The 20572-nt window shown below is 39.1% G+C and overlaps 3 protein-coding genes across 4 annotated transcripts; 1 reads left to right on the top strand and 2 right to left on the bottom strand.

Annotated features, from left to right (window-relative positions):
• fzd2 (frizzled class receptor 2) lies at positions 1–2317 on the bottom strand. The gene has a single exon (XM_042392689.1). The coding sequence runs from the start codon at positions 2110–2112 to the stop codon at positions 475–477; it is 1638 nt and encodes a 545-aa protein (XP_042248623.1). The 5' UTR covers positions 2113–2317; the 3' UTR covers positions 1–474.
• A 1257-nt stretch (positions 2318–3574) lies between these two features.
• Positions 3575–9807, top strand: moto (minamoto). Of its 2 annotated transcripts, none has more exons than XM_042392687.1 (8): positions 3575–3689; positions 4010–4124; positions 4761–4933; positions 5168–5272; positions 5364–6873; positions 7401–7535; positions 8073–8250; positions 8333–9807. In XM_042392687.1, the coding sequence occupies exons 2-8, from the start codon at positions 4062–4064 to the stop codon at positions 8521–8523; spliced, it is 2355 nt and encodes a 784-aa protein (XP_042248621.1). In that variant the 5' UTR covers positions 3575–3689; positions 4010–4061; the 3' UTR covers positions 8524–9807. The 2 variants fall into 2 exon arrangements, with proteins under 2 accessions (XP_042248621.1, XP_042248622.1); XM_042392688.1 differs by having other exon boundaries at positions 3576–3661.
• On the bottom strand, positions 9798–13650 carry ccdc43 (coiled-coil domain containing 43). The gene is made up of 5 exons (XM_042392690.1): positions 13436–13650; positions 11854–11947; positions 11119–11254; positions 10843–10898; positions 9798–10674 (listed from the first exon to the last, which is right to left on the bottom strand). The coding sequence occupies exons 1-5, from the start codon at positions 13607–13609 to the stop codon at positions 10487–10489; spliced, it is 648 nt and encodes a 215-aa protein (XP_042248624.1). The 5' UTR covers positions 13610–13650; the 3' UTR covers positions 9798–10486.
• Positions 13651–20572: the final 6922 nt, after the last annotated feature.

The following is a 20572-nucleotide window of genomic DNA, read 5'->3' as shown; positions in this document are numbered from 1 at the left end:
GAGAATAAAAAGTATTTACTTTTTTTTTTAAAAATACAAATATATAATTTCATGTTTTTACAAATACTATTTACAGGTTTATTTAATTACATATGAAATGTTTACAGAGGATAACCAGCCATTGTTCATTCCTTATCCCCCCCCCCCCCCTCCCCCCTATGTGTTCCTGGCTGCTGGATCATCACTCCCCTCAAGTTTATGGTGGTTTTAAGAAAAGAGCCAAAGAGGGGGAGGAGAGAATTTCAGCACATGGCATCCACAGCCATGCTTGTTATTTGTTCAGACAGTCAGGTTCAGTTTATCCAGCTTGCCCTTTTGTCAAACCCTAACCCTTAGTTTGGTATGCATGAATGGCTCTAAAGCTGAGTCGAATACAAATGCTGTATAGCTACTCTCTGTGCTTCTTAGCTGTCATATGAGAAACAGTTAATAATACACAAATCAGTCCTAGAAACATACAGATGTCCCTTTATTCTACACAGTGGTCTCTCCATGTTTGCCAAATGTCAGCCTTGAGTAGAATTTATGCCAAGAGTGCAGGGTCTTCCCAGACCAGATCCAGAAACCAGAGGTGATGCCCACTATGAGCGTCATCAGATACTTGATCATGTAGACAGTGAAGTCAGGGGTCATGCGGAGCCCGGCCTGAGCAGGACAGGGGAAGTCCAGGCTCCTGCAGTTGTGGCTGACCCAGCTGCGCTCCCAGTGGGGGCGGAAGGCCTGCTCGTAGAAGAAGCAGGCAATAACAATGGTGGCGGGGACGGTGTAGAGCACGCTGAATACTCCGATCCGCACCATCAGACGTTCCAGCTTCTCTGTCTTGGTGCCGTCGTGTTTCATGATGGTGCGGATTCGGAACAGCGACACAAAGCCGGCCAACAAGAAAGAGGTCCCGATGAAGAGATAAATGAAGAGAGGGGCCAACACGAAGCCCCGTAGAGGATCCAAGTTGGTGAGACTGACGAAGCAGACGCCGCTGAGCACGTCACCCTCGATCTGTCCGATGGCCAGGATGCTGATGGTCTTGACCGCCGGCACTGCCCAGGCAGCTAGGTGAAAATACTGAGAGTTGGCCTCAATAGCCTCATGACCCCACTTCATACCTGCTGCCAGGAACCAGGTGAGAGACAGGATGACCCACCAGATGGAACTGGCCATGCTGAAGAAATAGAGCATCATAAAGAGGATGGTGCAGCCTTCCTTTTTGGTGCCCTGGACAATTGTCTTATAGCCATCAGGGCTGAAGCTGTCATTGCACACCACCTTGTCCCCCAGGAAGTAGCCAGCTATGTAGGCTATGGAGACCATAGTGTAGCAGCCAGACAGGAAGATAATAGGTCGCTCAGGGTATCTGAAGCGCTGCATGTCAACTAAATAAGTAGTAACTGTGAATAAAGTAGATGCACAACAAAGTACAGACCAAACCAGAATCCATAAGCGGGAGAAATGAATCTCTTTGTCACTGAAAAACATGTACCCGCCGCCCCTTGATGGCTCACAAGGAGCTGCACAATCCTTCTCATCTAGAAACCTATAATTCAAATATGGGGGAACTTTGAGAACAGACGGGCAATGGAAAGGCCTCTCATCTGTGGAGACCGTGGAGATGTCGTGGCTTCCCGGGGCAGGTATGATGGGTGGGACGGTGGCAGCAGAGGAGTCGTTTTGTCCCACGCAGATTTGTCCATCTCCCAGCACAGGGAAGTTCTCGCAGCGCAGTCTGTCCGGCCACTGGAAGCCAAACTTGTTCATAAGTGCCTCACAGCCCTGTTTGGCTCTCTCACAGATTGACCTGCAGGGAGGAATAGCCTTCTCCAAAACTGTGCATACAGGCGCATACATGGAGCACAGGAAGAATTTCAGCTCCGGCGAGCACTGTACCTTTACCAGGGGATAAAACTGGTGCACCTCGAGCCCTGCGTCCTCCTGGTTGTAATGGCCCACTAAATTGGGCATGATGGTTTGGTTGTAGGCTATGTCCGTGCACAGAGGTATTGAAATTGGCTGACAAAATCCATGCTCCGGGACGACTATTCCGTTGTCCCCTTGATACTGAGCTGATATCAGCAGAGGCAGCAGGAGTGCAAGAAACCAGGTCTTGCAAAAAATCATCTTCCCAAGTTTAAGACAACAACTTTAGCCTGATAGGTGTGTTATAAACCAGTTTAGTACGTATCATCAGTTCTGTAAGCAGCTTTTGAGCGAGAGTAACTTACTAAAGGGGGAAAAGTCTAGTGGTAAAAGACCTGAACTCCGTCCCCGTTGTGCTTAGTCGCCGCTTTGAACGCTTCTGGAGGACTTTTTTCTTTTCCGCAACTCCGACTCCTTCACCATTGTCAAGGGAGCAACATTAAGAAAGGAACTTCCGGTTTTAACTTCCAAAAAAAAAGAAACCCTCATTGTCAAATATTCGTTAGAGTAACTTGTAGGATTTTATGCTAAGATATCATTTTTGTTGTGCAACATAGCACTGATATTTTTTTCATAAGAGTCTTTCAAATAGCTCAACAAAAACTTATGTTAAGCATATGTTATGTTAACTTGGTTAGATAAAGTCTATCTATCTATCTATCTATCTAAATTATTCCAGAATTGATTGATCATCATTTATTTGATTGCATCCATTCATCCACTTCAATACACAACGTAATACGTCAACATAAAAATATGATCCATAGTAGAACAAATTAAATACAGTATCATAATCATAATCATACAAGTGGACGGCAGTGACGTCCCATTTTGATAATGATATTAAAGTCTCTATACCTCAGACACTTTGGCAAAGTGTCTGCCTTCATTTTGAAGATGATGTCGCTTGGGAATTGGTCGTTTTCTCGCTAACATTGTCTAACTTGACACCACAGCTGGATTGCGTGGCCCAACCAGACTTTCTTGTTCCCCATTTGTCCATGGGTGGTGGAGGAGGAGGAGGTTAAGGATGAGGAGGAGGAGGTGGACTTCCCCACCTAGTGTCCATGTCATGTCATTCCACATCAAAGTTTGTCAATCAATCAGTTACATAGTGTACGCTAGGTAATTGATAAATAACCATAGGATTAAATTGAATTGAAATGTATTTGAATTGAACTGAAGTTACCTCAAATAAACTTTACTGACAAAAGAAAAACAGAGCAAAACAAACAAAACCAAAATAAAACAGAATTTGATTGACGAAAAATATACAAAATACTGCAAATATTGCATTTATTACAATGTTACAGAAAGTCAATATAGTAAAAAATGTCATTATATGCAAAATACAGAAAGTAAAATATAATATAATATAAAAGTATAATAATGATAATAATATAAGGTATTCTATATCATGTGCACATATGAATTTCTTTAAATTATTTTAATTAATATCAACATGGATATACCTCAGGTGGACACAATAACAGGACAACCTGTACAATAAGGCCTCATGTTAATACACTATTATAGTCTGAAATATGGGAGAGGGTGCGAGGTCGGACGTTGCTATGCGCTCGGATCCAATGCTTGATTTTAATTGGACCAAAAAATAGAAATCGAAAAAGCTCAGCCAATGTGCGCTCAGGGCACGCGGGCAATATCGAATATATGTATGGTCAGAGAGGGCTCGAGGGCACTCGAGGATAATGTTAGTTACTAATTTTGAAGAAAACTGTTAAATTCCGTAAGTTCCCGTTACTTAGCGTACGCAGGTAGGTTAGTTCAGTGTTTGACAGCTATGTTTTATTCACACAAATATTTTGGTCGGGTGAATTTAGCTAAAGTTTGACCGTTTAAGTATAAGCAAAAATTTAACGCTAATCCAAATTAGCCAAGCCAGCGTCGTTAGCTTGCTAGCTCAGCTAACCTACTAAACGTTAACGGCTAGGTTAGCAAACTGTTAGTTGATTAGCGTTTGTTTGCTTTTTCTGAAATAGTAGTTAATAACTTCTATGTGATCTGAAATCTCTGGTCATATTTATTATGTAAGATTATGTCAACTGTTAACAACAAGTAACTTGTCTTTTGCCAGATTACTAACGCTAATGGAGTAAAGAAACAGTTCAAGTTCAAGGGAGTTCAGAATGGCATTTGACGGGCATCACAGCACATGTGCAAATTCACTATTTCCCACATACCAGCGTCAGGTAAGCTATAATTTTAGGCTCATAACTATGCTGTTTACAGTATACAAGACACAGCATATTCGCAGCAACTATACTACTAATAACTACCTATATTATGGGGTAATTAATGGTGGAAAACTATTGAAACAGTGGTCAGAAGAAAGAAGATGATTATGCTTTTGATCATTTCCGTTCAAAGTCTAGAAAATAGTGAATAAGGCACGCATCACATTTTCCTATTACCCACGTTGGTGTCTTCACATTGCTTGTTTGTCTGACCAACAGTCAGAACCCCCCTTAATATTCAATTTACAATTATATAAAAAAGAAAGACAATCAGCAAATCCTTACAATGTAGAAGCTGAAATCAGAGAAAGTTTGGTATTTTTTCTTGAAAAATTACTTGAATTAATATTTGATTATCAAAATAGTTGCTGATTCGTTTTGTGTGAATTTCTGTCTATGTTTAATGTAATTTTAAGGGTTTTAACCAGAACTTTTTTTGTGGAAAAAACATATCAGAGACCAATTTTAATTCAAAGTAGAGTATTTTATATACTTTACATCCTAAAACATGTCTGGAGGGGTCTTTAAGTAATTAAGTTTTGTTTTCAGGTGAGCTTCAAACCGGCTAACTTTTTCTTCTCTCTCTTGCAGACCAGTGTAAATGTGGGTGGTGGAAACAACGGAAGCGTGGCATTACCCTTCACTCGCATCCCCAGTGTCTCACTGCAGGAACAGGACATGGCATCCTATGTGCCCTGGTCTCACAATGCTCATGACGATCCCTATGAACTTATCAACTGTGCCCAGAGCAGCATTAAGAGCAGGTATTCAGATTTAACTGTGTTCAGGACAAGTGTGTAATTATTATTCTGTGCACTATCCTAAAAGTAGTTAAGTAGGCAGTCACATTGCTATTTTGGATTTTACTCTCTTATTCAGAGGTAGTTAAATGTACTTGTGCAAGTCTTAATGTGGAATGAAAAATGAATACGCTAAATTAATGTTTTTAAAGATCATTTAGAGTTCAGCTGTGATGATGTTTTTTCTTTTTCTTAAAGGAAACCCACTGGCAGTACTGATTGTGACGGGGAGACTGATCTACAGGGCTTAGTGTCAAGTATTTTGGATGAAGCAGAATCACAGGACAGCTACTACAGTGAAGGGTAATTGTATCTTCATTTGAAAAAAATGTATATGTTGCACATCTTTTGTATTAGTTTTATTTAATACCCATATTCTCAACTGTTCTTTCAGGAACCCACCTACCTGCAACCCTGTCTGGTCTCCAAAGACACTTAGAGAAGAACTGCTACAGTACTTTCAGTCAGAGGCTAAAACACAACATAATTTTCTTCCAAACTATGTTTCCCGTGAGGCTTTCAGTAAAGTACATGGACAGTCAGTGGACAAAGATGTTGAAGAGTTTTGTCAGCAGTCTAATGGCCTTACTACCAATCAGCAATGGCTTTTTAATTTGCCTAATGGAGACAAGGACAGCTTCGTCGTTCATCCTCAGAAACTGCCACCAGGTCTACAAATTCCCAACATGGGAAACACCTACCAGTCACAGATTCAACAAAGCAAATATGACAACATGTCAGCTGATACAGACAGAGGGAATAGTCAGCCTGTGAATAACTTCCATGATTTCAGTAATGTCTTTAGACCTCAAAGCGAGATGAACAGCCCCTGCTTTGATCTTTACTATGAAGACCACTACAACCAGAGCAGCGCAAAGCCCATTAGTAATGAGCAGCATGCGCCACAAGACATTAACCAACTGGTCAGCAGTTTTCAGTCGTTCATGGCTGGTGAGCATGACAGCCTATGTCGTGATTTTCCAGAAACACACAGGCAGACAGTGGGCATGTACCATGACGACAGCATGGTTGAACAACGGAAAATTACCGGCACAGCGATGTCAACACAAAGCACTCCCGCAATGCAGACCCACAAACAGCTGGTGGGAGAATTCGGGATAGTGCAGAGGGAAAGGAATGGAGAAGTGAGGAAACAAACATCTAGGCGTGATGGTTTTCATGATCTACCTGGTTTTAGCCCTCAAAACACAGAATTTTTCCAGCAACCAAAGCCACTTTCTGCATCTTTAAACCTCCCAAACCAATACCAGAACAAGATGACCTTGCACAGAGAGAACACATCACTCCCCATTAACGTGAGCATGAACCAGTATTTGAATCATCACATCCAGCAAGGCCAGATACAGAACAAGATCAAGCCACAGATGCAGAAGGAAAAGAAAAGGATGCATATGTCTGGCTTTGTGGGAGAAAGCTTCTCCACAAGACCACTAACCAACACTTACATGAGAGAGGGAGATAAGAAACAGGCCTTATCACAAAACCCATACGTTGACCTCCTGGGGAGCATGCAGTTTCAGAGATTTGATGGGGAAAACAGGAATACACAGCAGTTCATGCCTCTCATGTATCCTGTCAATGACCCCAGAAGGTATTCCAGATTGCCCATGAACTCCTCTAACTTCAGCTCTAGATCCACTTTGCCCTATGCAAGTGGTCTTCCTGGCCCGGATCTGGGTGATATGTCTGCCAATGAGTCAGCTGCTTTCAACTCCTATCTCAATGACACAATGACCCGCAGAGGAGAGAGCACGTATCACGGCATGGCCACAGCCATGACATCATCAGTGATGATGAATCAAGGAGGACCTGTGATTCAGCTTTACTTCTACCTGGACGAATGTTACGATCAGTGGAGGAGTTTGGAGAAGGAGAGAAAGAGGGTATGCTTTAAAAATCTGATTTTATGTCTAGTTGGGTGAATTTCAAGATTGGTATCAAAGCCAATGATTTTTGTTTAATTGAACAGTATCAGCTGCATAGAGTTTCATTTATTTCCAATCCTCTGTTATCATGAACATCACATGAACGGAGTAACTTAATCTTCTGTATTTGGAGCTATTGATCTGTCAAACATATCTACATTGAATCATTGAATTACGTCTACTACTTTTAATGTGTGCCTGTGTCCACTTTACAGTTTTGTTATGATGGAAAATATTAATGTTAATTTGGGACCAGGTTTTGGCAAATACTAGCTTGGATAGGGAAAATGCATTGTATTTTCAGTTTCTGATGTTCTTTAATATTTTACTTATATTTATTTCTTCTATCTCAGGGGTTTGATTAACTTTAAAAAATATATTTTCCACATACTTCTGTAGGGGTTTCTATTAGCCTGAATCAAAAATATTTTTGTTGTTGTTGTGCAAATGTTAGGTTGTCATGTTCTCATTTTTTTCTACTATAGACAGAAGTCATCCTTAACAAGACATTTGTTGGGAAACGGACTGCTGCAGTGACTTCCTCTAACCTCCCCAAAACTCCACCAAACCCCACGAGAGTTGACCACCTCATTGTTAATCAGATGAGAGAACAAGCAAGGGTGAGACTCCTCGATTTGTTTGACTCTTTACTGCCATCTACAGGGGAATTTAGTCACAGCAGCCTTATCTTCTGAGGGCAATATTTTCAGTTTTAGTTAGCATACTTTTGAGGTCTATTGGGAGCGAACCACAGAGAACAGCTGGACCTAAATAAAGCAGTTAATCCCTTGGAATGTCTATTTGTTTAATTAATTTTTGCTGTTTAGTTATGTTTGTGTGGTGGCTTATAAAAAAGCCCTGTATCCTCACGGTAAGAAGGTCTAAAGTTTGAATCTCAGTGGAGTGGGTCTTCAGAGTCTTCTGCACCTGTTCTTTCCACACCCCAGAATTACCACTAATTAGCATGCAACCTAACATGACCCACCTTTGTATTTGTGTGTTTTTTTTACAAAGATTTTTTTATTATATAAATACCACACTTAGTAAATATTGCTACTGTTTTACTGTAGTTGATGTACATACAGTAAAATATCACATTAGATACTCCATCTAAGACTGAGGAGAAATATAAAGGTTGATTACGTTGTGTGTTGCAGTTGGCAAGCCTTCTGGATAGAATGGAGTATCTGCGCAACGTTCCCCTCCATATCAACATCCACACCACACTGAACAGGCACCATATGGCCATTTGCATCACCCAGGCCAGACGCAAAGATGAGCTTGCGAGCATGTCCAAACATCAGCGGCAGAGAGCTCAACTGACAGAAGACAGAGGTAATTCATATTGCAATGTTAGACATGCTGTATATGTTCCTGCTCAAGTGCTGTCAGTCCTAACTTGCTCTTGTTTTCACAGACACCCTGATGTTGATCATCGCACTGAAGGACCTAGCTGCTACCACGAGAAAGCTCCGCACAGCCCTGTGGTGTGCTCTTCAGATGACCTTGCCGAAACCTGTCAAGATGCAGGAGCACCATGTTGACAGGGAAGCCACATGCAGAGAGAGGTGCCCCTCTCCATTTGAGGGATACTCTTTTAAGTTATAATTTAGCATGCAAACTAGCATGACTTAAAGGTATTGATTAAATTAAAACCACATCAGAATGCCCTGATTATAAATTCCCATAGACAACAGGGTCATTTATAACATAAATATTCTTACAGCATTACTTACCTTACAAGTCTAAAATGACATTTTACCTGCAACACAGTGATCACTGCAGAATATGAGATGAGAAATTTTAGGTTTGATGACAGCTGCACCTTTTGGCATCCAGTAGCCAGGTGTCTAACTCTGTTGTGTAGGAATTGCATGAAATGTAATTAAACCTGCCACATCTTAACTTAATTTCATTCAATTAGTGTCAGTTCCAAATTAACATGAATCTTGCTCCATCACCGCTGTATTTAAAGGCACTATTTATGTGAAAGATTTCAGTGAAATATTCATTGTTTTACATATTTATTGGGATGTTCTGGGTATTCCTCGGCAATAACTGAATCATAAGGCAGTAGTTTAAAAATGAACATGCTAAATCTTTATTTTCTGAAATATTCAAATTAATATTTGCAGCCTTTGTTTCTCTTATTTAACCTTAACATGCTGTAATCAGAAAATAATTTTATTTATCTACAATTTGGTTAAGTTTGAACTGTGCCCAAAGGGTAATCAAACTTCTGAAAAAAGTTCAGTATTTTAAATTCAAATGTATTAATCACATTTCCATTAGAAACATATAGTATTAAAAAATATCATTCCTATCAGTGAAATATAACATAGCTACGTTAAGACTTAATTTTCTGGATGCAGTTTAAGTCTTTGTAAACTTATGCTTTATTATTTGTTTAAAATTAACACGATAAATTATAAAATGTTTTCTGAAATGTTCCAATTCATTTCTGAAGCTTTGGGTTTTCTTCTGTTAACACAATAATCATAAAACTTTTATTTATATGCAATTTAGTAAAAAAAAAAAAAAAATTGAACTATACAAAAGATACATTTCAAAACATGCTGAAACTTCAGTAATGTAAATGTATTAATCACACTTTCCTTCATTTTATAAATAAATAAATATATTTCCTATCAGTGAGATATGACAGTTTGTCAACTAAGGATCAAAGCTTTTAATATTACAAACCTAAGTTAAGCAACAATTCTGTAGAAGCATTAGTCTGTAGATTTCTGACTATGCTTTCTGAAATACGAGTTGCGTTGTTCGCTTTCATGTCATTTTAATGTTCATGATGTGTTTTCTCTCTTTCCGTTCTTGTTCTGTAAACTGTAAAGTAACATTCTGAAAATAAAGCAACCCCCAAATTGCTCAAAATGTTTTTTTTTTATTAATTTAAAAAGATGTCAAACCCCATTTTAAACATTCAAATCATGGTATGTGATAAATTTGAGGTATAATTTAGCAACCGCTCCTTTGTTCTTATTCTCAGAGGAAAATGCATAGACAGTAAAACTTAAATGTAAAGCATCAAAATGAAAAAAAAAGTTTGACATGAACACTTAGAAGGCAAAATATTGACACAGCACATAATATCAGATTACCAGATAATATCTTTTTTTTTTTTTACTGTGATCCATTCGATTTATGTTTCAGGTGTATACTTTGATCATTTCAGAGATTACCATGTCAAAGCCTGACCAAAAGCATGCAGCTCATTCAGCTGGATCAACAACAAATTGGCAGATATGTATAAAGATCAGTTTTGATCAACGACATAAGACTTGACTGTGTCACAAGTATTCATTGTATAAAGATTTGCAGCTTTATTCCTAGATAACATCTTATAATATCTGTTTATATCAGCGTCCGTTTTTTCGTTACACATATGAGTTGCAAAAAAAGTAAATATAACAAGGAGCGTCTGATGATGTCATGTTCACATACTAAAAAAGGTGCTAATGAGGTTTACATAAAGAGAGGCAATGACTGTTGTTTTTCATTTTTGCTGTGTAACAAAACCTTTCTCATATACAAAGTGTCCTTTCTCTTGGTTTTATCTTCTGCGTTCACCTTTCTGTGTACGCTTCTTCTCCTTCTCTTTTCTGTCTTGTTTGGCTAGTTTGTCCTTTTCCCGCTGCATCTTGTCCATTTCCTTCTTCTTCTGAGAGTCTTCGCGAGCCTGGTCCCGCTGTTGCTTCTGTCTGTTCAGAACCTCTGTCACGTTGGTGTTCTTGAACAGAGCTGAAACTTTCAGTAAAGGACAGCTGGATGAAAGCAAAAGAACTCTGCTAATGTATTATTATCTACACATTAACCACAATAGAGATGTAAATAATTGGGACAGTCTATACTGCATTCAGGGTAATAAATAAATAGCCTCTTTTGAATGATCAGCTTTAGAAAGGATACATTTGTCAGTTGCGGGCAAGTTATTTCCACTTGGTAGCTCCTCTTCTTCACCTTCAGTGCTTTTGTCAAGGAAAGAACTGACATCTTAAGGATCGTGACTAAATATTTCTCAAGGAAGGCATCCACTGGATGAGAAAACATGAAATATTAGCTTTCTTCTCCTTATAAATAAGGCCACAGACGTTCTGAGATCAAAGAAACGGTGGTAAATCTTAGCCGACACATAAGCTATGCCTTACTCTCATTTTACAATTTGCAAAAAAAAATCAAGGATATTCCTCTTCATCTGTGACATTGGCGTATTGAGCAAGGAGGGCTTCTTTCCTTTTCTTTGACTCCTCGGACACCTCTTTCTGCTTCACCACGATTTGAGCCTGTTTTTCTATCATACTGGCGATGGCCTGGACCTCAACTATAAAGAGAAATTACAGAGCACACAGCCAAACTGTAAATAACCCATGATAGAAAGCATCAAATACCTTTGCTTTTAGCTGCCATTATTATGAGGGTTTATTAACAAAAAGTATCAAACGAGGGCATCCATCTGAGCTTGAGGTCCCAGACAGTATACATATCCACACAAAAACCATTTAGCAGTCTCAGAAATGCTTCCATTTTATTTTTTTCCTGCAATAAAAGTGTGTTTGTGCAATCTGCTCCACACTTAAATGATTTAAAACTCAGACGAAGATCTAATCTCTCTGTATGTTTAACTGGTATTGAAGACAGACTCAGTAGCAAACTGTCATGCTCCGTTTCCTCAAGATTTAAATGATATAACATTATTTTATGTAGCTTGTTTTATGGTTGCATTATAACTTACAGTACTGTATGTATACATTCAGATGCTCTACAAGATTTGCCGAGATGCTGCCAAGCTCAGTAACTCAGATATGTAATGTTCAACACCAAATACTGCTTTGAGAGTAGCTACATTTGTACCCTCGCTAACAACATCTCTTGAGAAAGACAACTTTCAGATTGAGAATGCGGATGAATAAATGTAAATACCGTCATCAGTGTCACGTTTGGCTGCTCTTTGGCTGCAATAGTCTGTCCACTGCTTGATGATCTGTTTGCAGACGTCTTCCACACTGTCCTCGTCCTGCACGCAAAGGACAAGTAGCAGCTCACATTATACAGTATATGGCCGCCGTACAGTGCATGCACCAACACAGACTGTTAGTTTGAGATGCGGAACAGTCAGGTGCTTTACAGATGTACAGCTGAGTCATTCACAGCCAGCACATAATGCACAAGAAGGATATTAAAACAGCAAATAATCGTATACAACTAAACTATGTGAGCAGTAACTGTTTAAGCTTATAAAGACAGCTTATTTTAAATGAACAGATACAAGGTTAGATACAATACTTTAGTACATACAATATATCAAGGGCTGCGACTAACGATTATTTTCATTATTGACTATTCTCTCAATTAATCAATTAGTTGTTTGGTCTTTAAAATGTCAGAAAATGTCAAATCTGTTTCCCAAAGCCCAAGATGACGTCCTCAAATGTCTTGTTTTGTCCACAACTCAAAAGATATTCAGCTTACTGTCACAGAGGATTAAAGAAACTAAAAAAAAATCACATTTGAGAAGCTGGAATTGGAGAATTTGGACATTTTTTTCTTACAAAATATCTCCAAATGATTTATCAATAACCAAAATAAACCAAAAATAACTTATTTTTTTATCTTGTACAAAATTTTCACTGTACATTCCAGATGTTACATCAATTTGTCTTGTCAACATACAGTTTAGAGAAGAACATACTCTGTGTCTCCTCTCTTTCAGCCATCTTTCCCTCACTGCAACAACATTTTGCATTTATTTGTCACATCGTTATTCAGTCTGTCTGGGTTTCACCCGGGTGACGTCTGTCCATCCCATACATCCACCCTATCAATCCCCATCCCAGCACTGATGTCTCTAAATCCCTTACTCACAGTCATAATATCTGGATAAGAAATTCCATCTTGGTATTACAGATTACCCAGAGACAATAACATAACACTAAATGTTGTACAGAAAAAATTAATACAATAAATGTATATGTAACCAGAACAAGTCGGACAGTATTATTACTTTAAAAGCCGCAACCTCTACACTCATGAGTGCATTTAAATGTCAGAAAAGCTCATCTAGATCCAGTCTTCTACTGCTTTCAGCTAAATGTATTCTGTAATCTCAGCAGAAAAAATATTTAATTGATTACTGATTTCCACCTGTCAGAGGTTCCCTCTTGAGCCAGTTCAGCGTTATTGCTCTGTCATAAAATAAATGTGCCTTTTCCTATCCCCAATCGTCCCTGCCCCATTTTCAATACAACTGCATATGTCTGCAAATGTTCATCTGTTTCCAGCATTTGTCTCTAAGAGCGCGAATTTGCGGGTCCCACCCTGAGCCGAATCTACCAAAACACCTCAAGGAACCGTGTTTGGTACTGAATCACATGTTCGTGTGTAATCATTGCTGATTAAGACGACATTTAACTCTAAAATCCCGGGTTTCTGAGCGGGGTTTGGTTTGGCAGCTCGCATTACTGCCTCGGTGGCTAAAGCGAGACACGCCGCTTTACATATTCACCAGAAATGCGGATAAAATCCCCTGAAGCGCATCTTCTTTCTCTTCGTCACTCTCCTCTTCTTGCAAGACCCCTAAAATATATGTCCCGTACACCTCACGGTCCACGTCCAGCGAGTCTAGCCGATCATTTAGCCAGCTTCCGAACTCCCCGGCGTCCGTCACGGGGGCAGCCATCTTGGCCCTTTGGGGTCTTTCGCTGACGCACGGCTGTCCTTTCTCGCTGCCTGTAAAAAAAAAAAAAGCTACAAGTTATGGCCACGCTCCGAGTATGAATAACAAGATCTTAAAATAAATCCATGACTCCGAGCCGCTGGAACAGCCTTCCAAAGGATCTTAGAGGAGCTATTAATATTTATAAACGTAAACTAAAAAGCCATCTGTTTAGCCTGGCTGTTATGTAGTGTTTTATAACTGTATGATTTTATTATTATATACCTCTTTTATTTAGCTATTGTCGTCATTATTAATGTGATTGCTAGTGTGAGAGCTGTGCCAGCTAACATCAAATATATCTTCCAGTGACATTTATATATATATATATATTTTTTTAAATTACAACTCATAATGGAAGTCAATGGGAGGATGATCCAACTGATTTGCAACCCTTGTAACTTTGAAACTCAACTGCTGTGACATACTTTGGTCTACAGACTCCATCCAAACTTTAAAACGTTCAGCAAATTTTCAATATTCAAAGTTGCATTGTGTGTTGTGATACCCTTTTGTACGTTTGGAGCAATTTAAGTGAAGTCTTTTACAGCAGCTTTCAGATCTTCAGCGTGCAATGTCATCAGGCACAAGCTGAAGCAGCCATTTTTTAGACCAGAAAAAAAAATTCTAAACACATCTCACTCCCACAATTTTAACTCTTCAAGCATATATTATACCTCAAAATGTTGCCACAAGCCTCACAAAATGTAAATATATTTCCCACAGAACAAATAGTGTTTGAGATCTAAACCTTAATTGATAGGGAGAGAGCTGTCTGGCTCTCATTGACTGCAATACAAACTGCGTACGCCCTCCTTTTACTTAAACTTACAGATTCTCTCTTCCTTCAAACACTTTGTACAGATATTATACATTTTCATCCTCAACTGTTGCTGCTGCCACTAATGATGTACAAATCTCTGACCTGTAGGCTTCATTTTAGGCAAATCAATTTGCCTTTTCTGGACAATTTACATGCTGGACGCCATTGTGTGTCTTTTTAAACATGTCTGTCAAAGGAGTCAGATGGTTTTCTCTCTGATCAACGTTAAAACAATTTCACTTGCTGTGTACTGTTACAGTCTAATCAGTGTGTTGCAGGGGCCATTTTATAGAGCACTGCTCCTGGACTATCTGACTTTCTTCCGTTGCTTTATATGTTTATTATGTACCATCATGCAATGTGACTCCAGTGAACTATAATATTATTAGAATGTCAGCGCTGCAACCCTTATTTTTTTTTCAAAGGTGTTGATTAACACTTTTTACTTCTAGTTAACAGCAACGCCTGTAACTACTTGCCCTTACTGACTCAGGAGGAAGAGCAGGTCATCCACTAATCTTCTGATTAGTGGACAAACCTCAAATTGTTTCTGAAGGCTGCGCCATCAGTGTGTGAATGTGTGTGTGAATGATTAGAACTCTTCCTGATGAGCAGTTTGGCACCTTGCATGGCAGCCTCAACTATCAATGCATGAATTTGTGTTTGAATGGATGAATGTGACGTGTAGTGTAAAGACTAGAAAGGCGCTATATAAATACAGTCAATTTACCGTTCCATTTAGTACTGGCACTGCATGTTTATGGAAAAAGTAATCATATAATTCCATTAGCAGCACAATTACTTTCAGAGTCTCAAAAAAGTGCCTTAACAGTACAATTATGAGATGAAAACAAAAATAAAGAAATAGAAAATAATGATCAAAAAAAAAAGTTTAAGGAATCAAAAGTACATAAAAATCCCCAATCCTAATCCTAAAATAAACACAGTGCACATTGTTAGGTCACCCACTGTAAGGTTGTAGGAAACATGCTGACCATATGGATGGACATTTCAGAAGCGGATCATGCTTTTCAAAGTTCCTATGGAAACTGGATAACCACCGTCACCGTCGTCACTGTCACAGAGAAATCCTTTATGTAGGAGCAAGTTACAAACATTTCTAAGCTACCTTTCAAGTTTAGAGGGTCTTTGATACCAAAACATTTGTTTTTCACAGGAGTATTCCTTTATATTATTGTAACGTCTCTTTGTCAAAAAAAGAAGTTAATTAATAACAGACTGACAGAAACAGATCCAAATACAGTTTATAACAAAACTGAGTACCCCTGGTCAATATCACTAAAGTGTTAAATAATTACAGATCATTTCCAATTAATATAATTTTATTCATTGTTAGACAATACTCAAATAGAATTAAGAGAATTCAATTGAAAAACAGAATGTTTGACAAATTAAACTATAATGAAAGGTCCATATTTAATGATGTGGATATTGCATATTAACATGCAATATCCACAACTGCTGGAGGTGATCAGCAGCCATTCTAGCAGGAGTGTTTGTGTCCACCGGGTACGTGAGTAGCGCCTGCTTTGCTATCGTTATGTACAGGGTCACCCTGGATTGGAGGACAAACTTCACAGTCCTTGATATTAGTTATTTAAGCTACAAAAACATCTTATGAAAAAAGTTTAAAAGTTTCATGAAAAATCTTGCACTGATTTTTCATAACACACTCAATCATTGATCATTTGTTGAGCTCAATACATCAGGATATTTAATACATCAGGTGCCTGACTGATACTCCAACTTGCTCCCTCTAGCATGGGTGCTTTGGTGGGATCCAGCGGCGTTTGGTCCATTAAAGGTGCTGGAGTGCCGCCCCTCCTGCAATTCCAATTGTGAAATACATATTGTAGCAACCAGAGGAGGCGGTCACTCTAATTATTGACAGTTCTGCACTGGGTAGTGCAAAGGCTCATGGGACTGTTAATACCCATTGTTGTGGTTGTGTTATGTGTGAACACCACGTAAGATGTAGATATTTGTGTGGCCAGGATAGCAACAAGGTTTAACTAGCAATGTGGCCACCGTGACCAAGACTCCTGTAGTGATTGATGACCTCCGGCCAGTGTTGGTGTTTAGTGTGTGTGTTCTGATTGCTTTGAAACTGAGATCTCCGACTCATGACACATTCTTCCACATAAGCTTGCCACAATATTTTAATGAAAAATTATTTTTGTTAGTGTTGTGCGTGTGGATAAATTTCAGTTGTTAATCTCACATAAATCATACATAATTACAGAAATATGCAATGACTAATGAAAAAGCGCTTCCTACAATGTTTGTCTATGTGCCAAAGGGCGTACGTTTCTCTGCCTGACGGCGGTATGTGTGGAATGAGTTCAGCTTTTCCTGGTGGCCCCTGATTGGTTGACACTGCACGCTGAAAATAACTGGATCTGGGTGGGGGGTCTATCTGCAGTTTTGCAGACCTACATGACACAGCCATTTTACTACATGACACAGCAACTTTATTACACGATACATATCCCCTGATGTTGTCAAGGCATGTTACATGACACACCTCCTGACCCTTAACCCTAACCCTAACCATCCCCCTCCTCAAGCCTAAACCTAAACAAGTGGGTGTGTCATGTAGTAAAGTTGGTGTGTCATGTGGCAAAAAAAAAAAAATTGCTAGATTGTGTGATTTTCTGCCCAATTACTGCTTCCTTATCAGATAACATTTACCCCCTGAAGGCAGGCAAAACATACACAGATTGTTGTGATACTGTGGTGATAATTGTAAAGTGAATACAGTTGCTAAGTGGCCAACGAAACATATTTTTTTAAACTTTTAGAAACCACTAGCCAAGCTGCTAGCCACCAGCGGCTGGCTCCATGCTACATTGTTTGGTGCATTTTCAAAACCAAAATACGCAGCGCTACCTAGGGCCGTAGTCCCACCTAGTGGAAAAGTCACACAACGCCACTGATGACACCTGGAAGGCAGCAGCTCACTACAGCTGGTCCCGGTTCACACCAACCCTACTGGGGCTGGCTGGATGGCCGCAATCTTCTGCGATAATCCTGGTTGGTCCTTAGTGGGGGATCACCTGGGCGGGGGAGAAGCTAGATGCTGGAAGAAAGCTCCAGGAGGCAGCAGCTTGCTGGGGCCTCGACTCTCTCCGGGGAATGCCAGGAAGCCAGCACTTGTTGTGGCTGGTTCTGGTTTGTTCCCTGGTGGAACCACTGGCGCCAGAAGTAGGGGGGCCAAGGGGCCATTTGCCCCCCACTTTACCCTCCTCCCACATTCTTTTTAAGTTGTGAATCACTGTATCCCTTCAAATGCCCCTGTATTGCAACACTTACAGTAAAAGGACGCAGGAGGTTTTCTGTGATTTCTGTGAATCATAGATGTATAAAGAGGAGTGGATACAGCATCAGAGGCGGGGCCTCATTAAATCCTCATAAAGTTGCTCAGTGGTCCATGAAGCCAAAAAAGCCACTTCCCGCTGTAAAGGAATTACCCAGATGGAAACATACTGCATGTGTTCTATGTGCTGCATGCCCATGGGGCTCACTAGAGACTTCTGCAGGCTGAAACAGCTAACTTCCCGGCTCTAATAAGCTAGCAGCAGTCGTGTGCATTTTCATCAGGAAATGGACATATAGTTATTTATTTATTTATTTATTTATACATTTTACATTTTTATTCTAATCTATTTATTTTGTGTAGCATTTCATAATTTCATTTTTTAATTGTTGTTTCTATTCTTGTATTATCCTTTATCAACCTAACTACCCTTTTTTTTTGGTTTTTATTTTGGTGTCTATTGGTCTCTAAATCCATATTTAAGCACTTTGAATTGCATTTGATTTGTTTGAAAGGTGCTATATAAATACATTTATTAGTTGAATAAGTTGATTGATTTTAAGATAAAACTAAATGTGTTTGGTATATCATATTTTTTTCTTACAAATGATGAGGTAGCTGCCCAGATCCAGGCAACTGAAACATGTTGGCAGTCATTTGTAATAAGCGAATGTACAAAGTTAAGAGCTTATGAATTTACTATGTTAGCAAACTAAACCCACCAGGTTGCTACAGATTTAAAGTCCCACATAAATGCTTTGTGAGTCATGTATTCAGGCAGTGTTTATGTCACTTTACACCTTTCATTAATTGTTGCCAATCCTGAAACAGTGATTTCTAAAACTTATTACACAAATTATGACAATTAAAACAATGAGGCATATTTCATAGTTATAATTCTGTATAATTTGTCATTGAGACAGTCACTCAGTACAAGTCCTCTATTCTAATTTCATCAATTTTAACAAAACATTTATAGCCTGTACTCACTGTCAAATTACATCCAAAATGAAAGCTGTTATTACATTAATATAGATACTTAATATAGGTACATTTAACAATGAATAAGTGGAGAAACTAAAAACAAAGCTAAGTGTTGCTAAGTGTCCAAATGCTCCTGTCATGGCCATGGCTTCAACATTTCATGTACCTCACATCTAATATTTAACCTTTGAAATTCACAAAAATCCTTTTGGTCTGTTCACCCCCTACATGTCTCTACTGTAATGTCCTCACAGGCAGCACACACCCTCACCGAGCACTTTATTAGGAACGCCTGTGCAATCTAATGCAATCCAATACAACAGCCCTGCCATCGATTCTACTTTCATAAAGCGTATACATTTTCAATGTTTGTTGACATTATATATTGAGGTCATAGTGGCTGGTGGTGGTGTACTGGAGTGCAATATATTGAAAAGCGTACCTAATATTTTATTCACACCATTAACATACATGAGGAGGGCAATTATTAGAAAGACTTTTCAATATAATACACTCCAGTACACCACCACCAGCCACTATGACTTCAATAATAAACATAAAGTAGAATTATCACCTTCCTGACAATGATAGCAAAAACTGAAAATGTGTAATCTTTGTAAAAGTAGAATTTATGGCAGAATTATTGAATTGCATTAGATTGTATAGGTGTTCCTAGTAAAGTGCTCGGTGAGTGCATATTGGGTCTCCCTCTGTCCCTTCACCGTCATCTATGATGTCTTCCTTTCACCAAATCACCGCACACACATCTTCCTGTTGCCCCTCTGTGACTTCTACCTGTTCCAGATTCACTAATTGTGCCACGTACAGAATATCATTTTACCCCATGTAGAATAAATCTGAGAACTTAAGTTCATGAGTGACACCTAAAAGCAAAATTACATCTCATATCCTACAAACACAGGTCTGTCTGTTTGAATGAAAATAGCTGTGATAACTTTGTCATGCTGCCAGCCTGGCTTGTTAAATTAATTTCAGCAGCCAAAATTTCAATCAGTGCTAAATGCTCAGCGTTGGCAGTCACATATAGTACCCTGGATACTGCCACAAATCCCTAAGTTCTTGATTGGAAATTAATGTTCGATTGTCCCACAGTTTACAGAAGTACTTGTGCACTCTCTCATAGGCTCTGAGCAAAATAGGCATGCCAGTACTAGTCTAATTGAAATGCTGATTTCAAAATAATCAGCTATTCTTTTTAAATTCAGTGGGTAGCTGGCAGTCAAACAGCCTTTGGCAGAACAAAATCATGATCACAACATATCCAAACACTGAAAAACTATTTGTTTCCACCATCTAAGTAACTTCTTTGACTTTGATCATTAATTTGTAACCTTGTAAACCTTTGAGGTTTCTGAAATGCCTCCCTGGCACTGAACTTTACTGAAAGGAATAGCTGAGACATAAGTGTAATACGTTGCCTAAGGTTACTTATAATTTGACACTTTATACTTTACGGCTAACTTTTGCATTTTACTCCTGCCTGTGCAAGTTGAAGCACAGATGAAATGCAGATGTGCTGTAATCAAGAACAGATAGGAGAGGAGCGTGACATCCTGCTTTTAGCCACTGGGTGGAAGTAGAGGACACAGATTTGTTTACGCCTCTACAAAGTCAGTGAATCAGTCTTGGATTTAGTTGCATGACAGTAGTTTGGAGCATATTTAGCATGTGATTCTTTGCAAATTTCTGCATGCATGTGCATCAGACTCAGATTGTTAGTTGTAAGCAGAGCTGTGGAGCAAGAAAATGGCCTGCCAGCTGT

Source organism: Thunnus maccoyii, chromosome 18 (genome assembly GCF_910596095.1).
Source record: "Thunnus maccoyii chromosome 18, fThuMac1.1, whole genome shotgun sequence".
NCBI lineage: Eukaryota > Metazoa > Chordata > Actinopteri > Scombriformes > Scombridae > Thunnus > Thunnus maccoyii.
The sequence above is the reverse complement of the archived record's forward strand: the minus strand, read 5'-3'. Positions and strand labels throughout refer to the sequence as shown.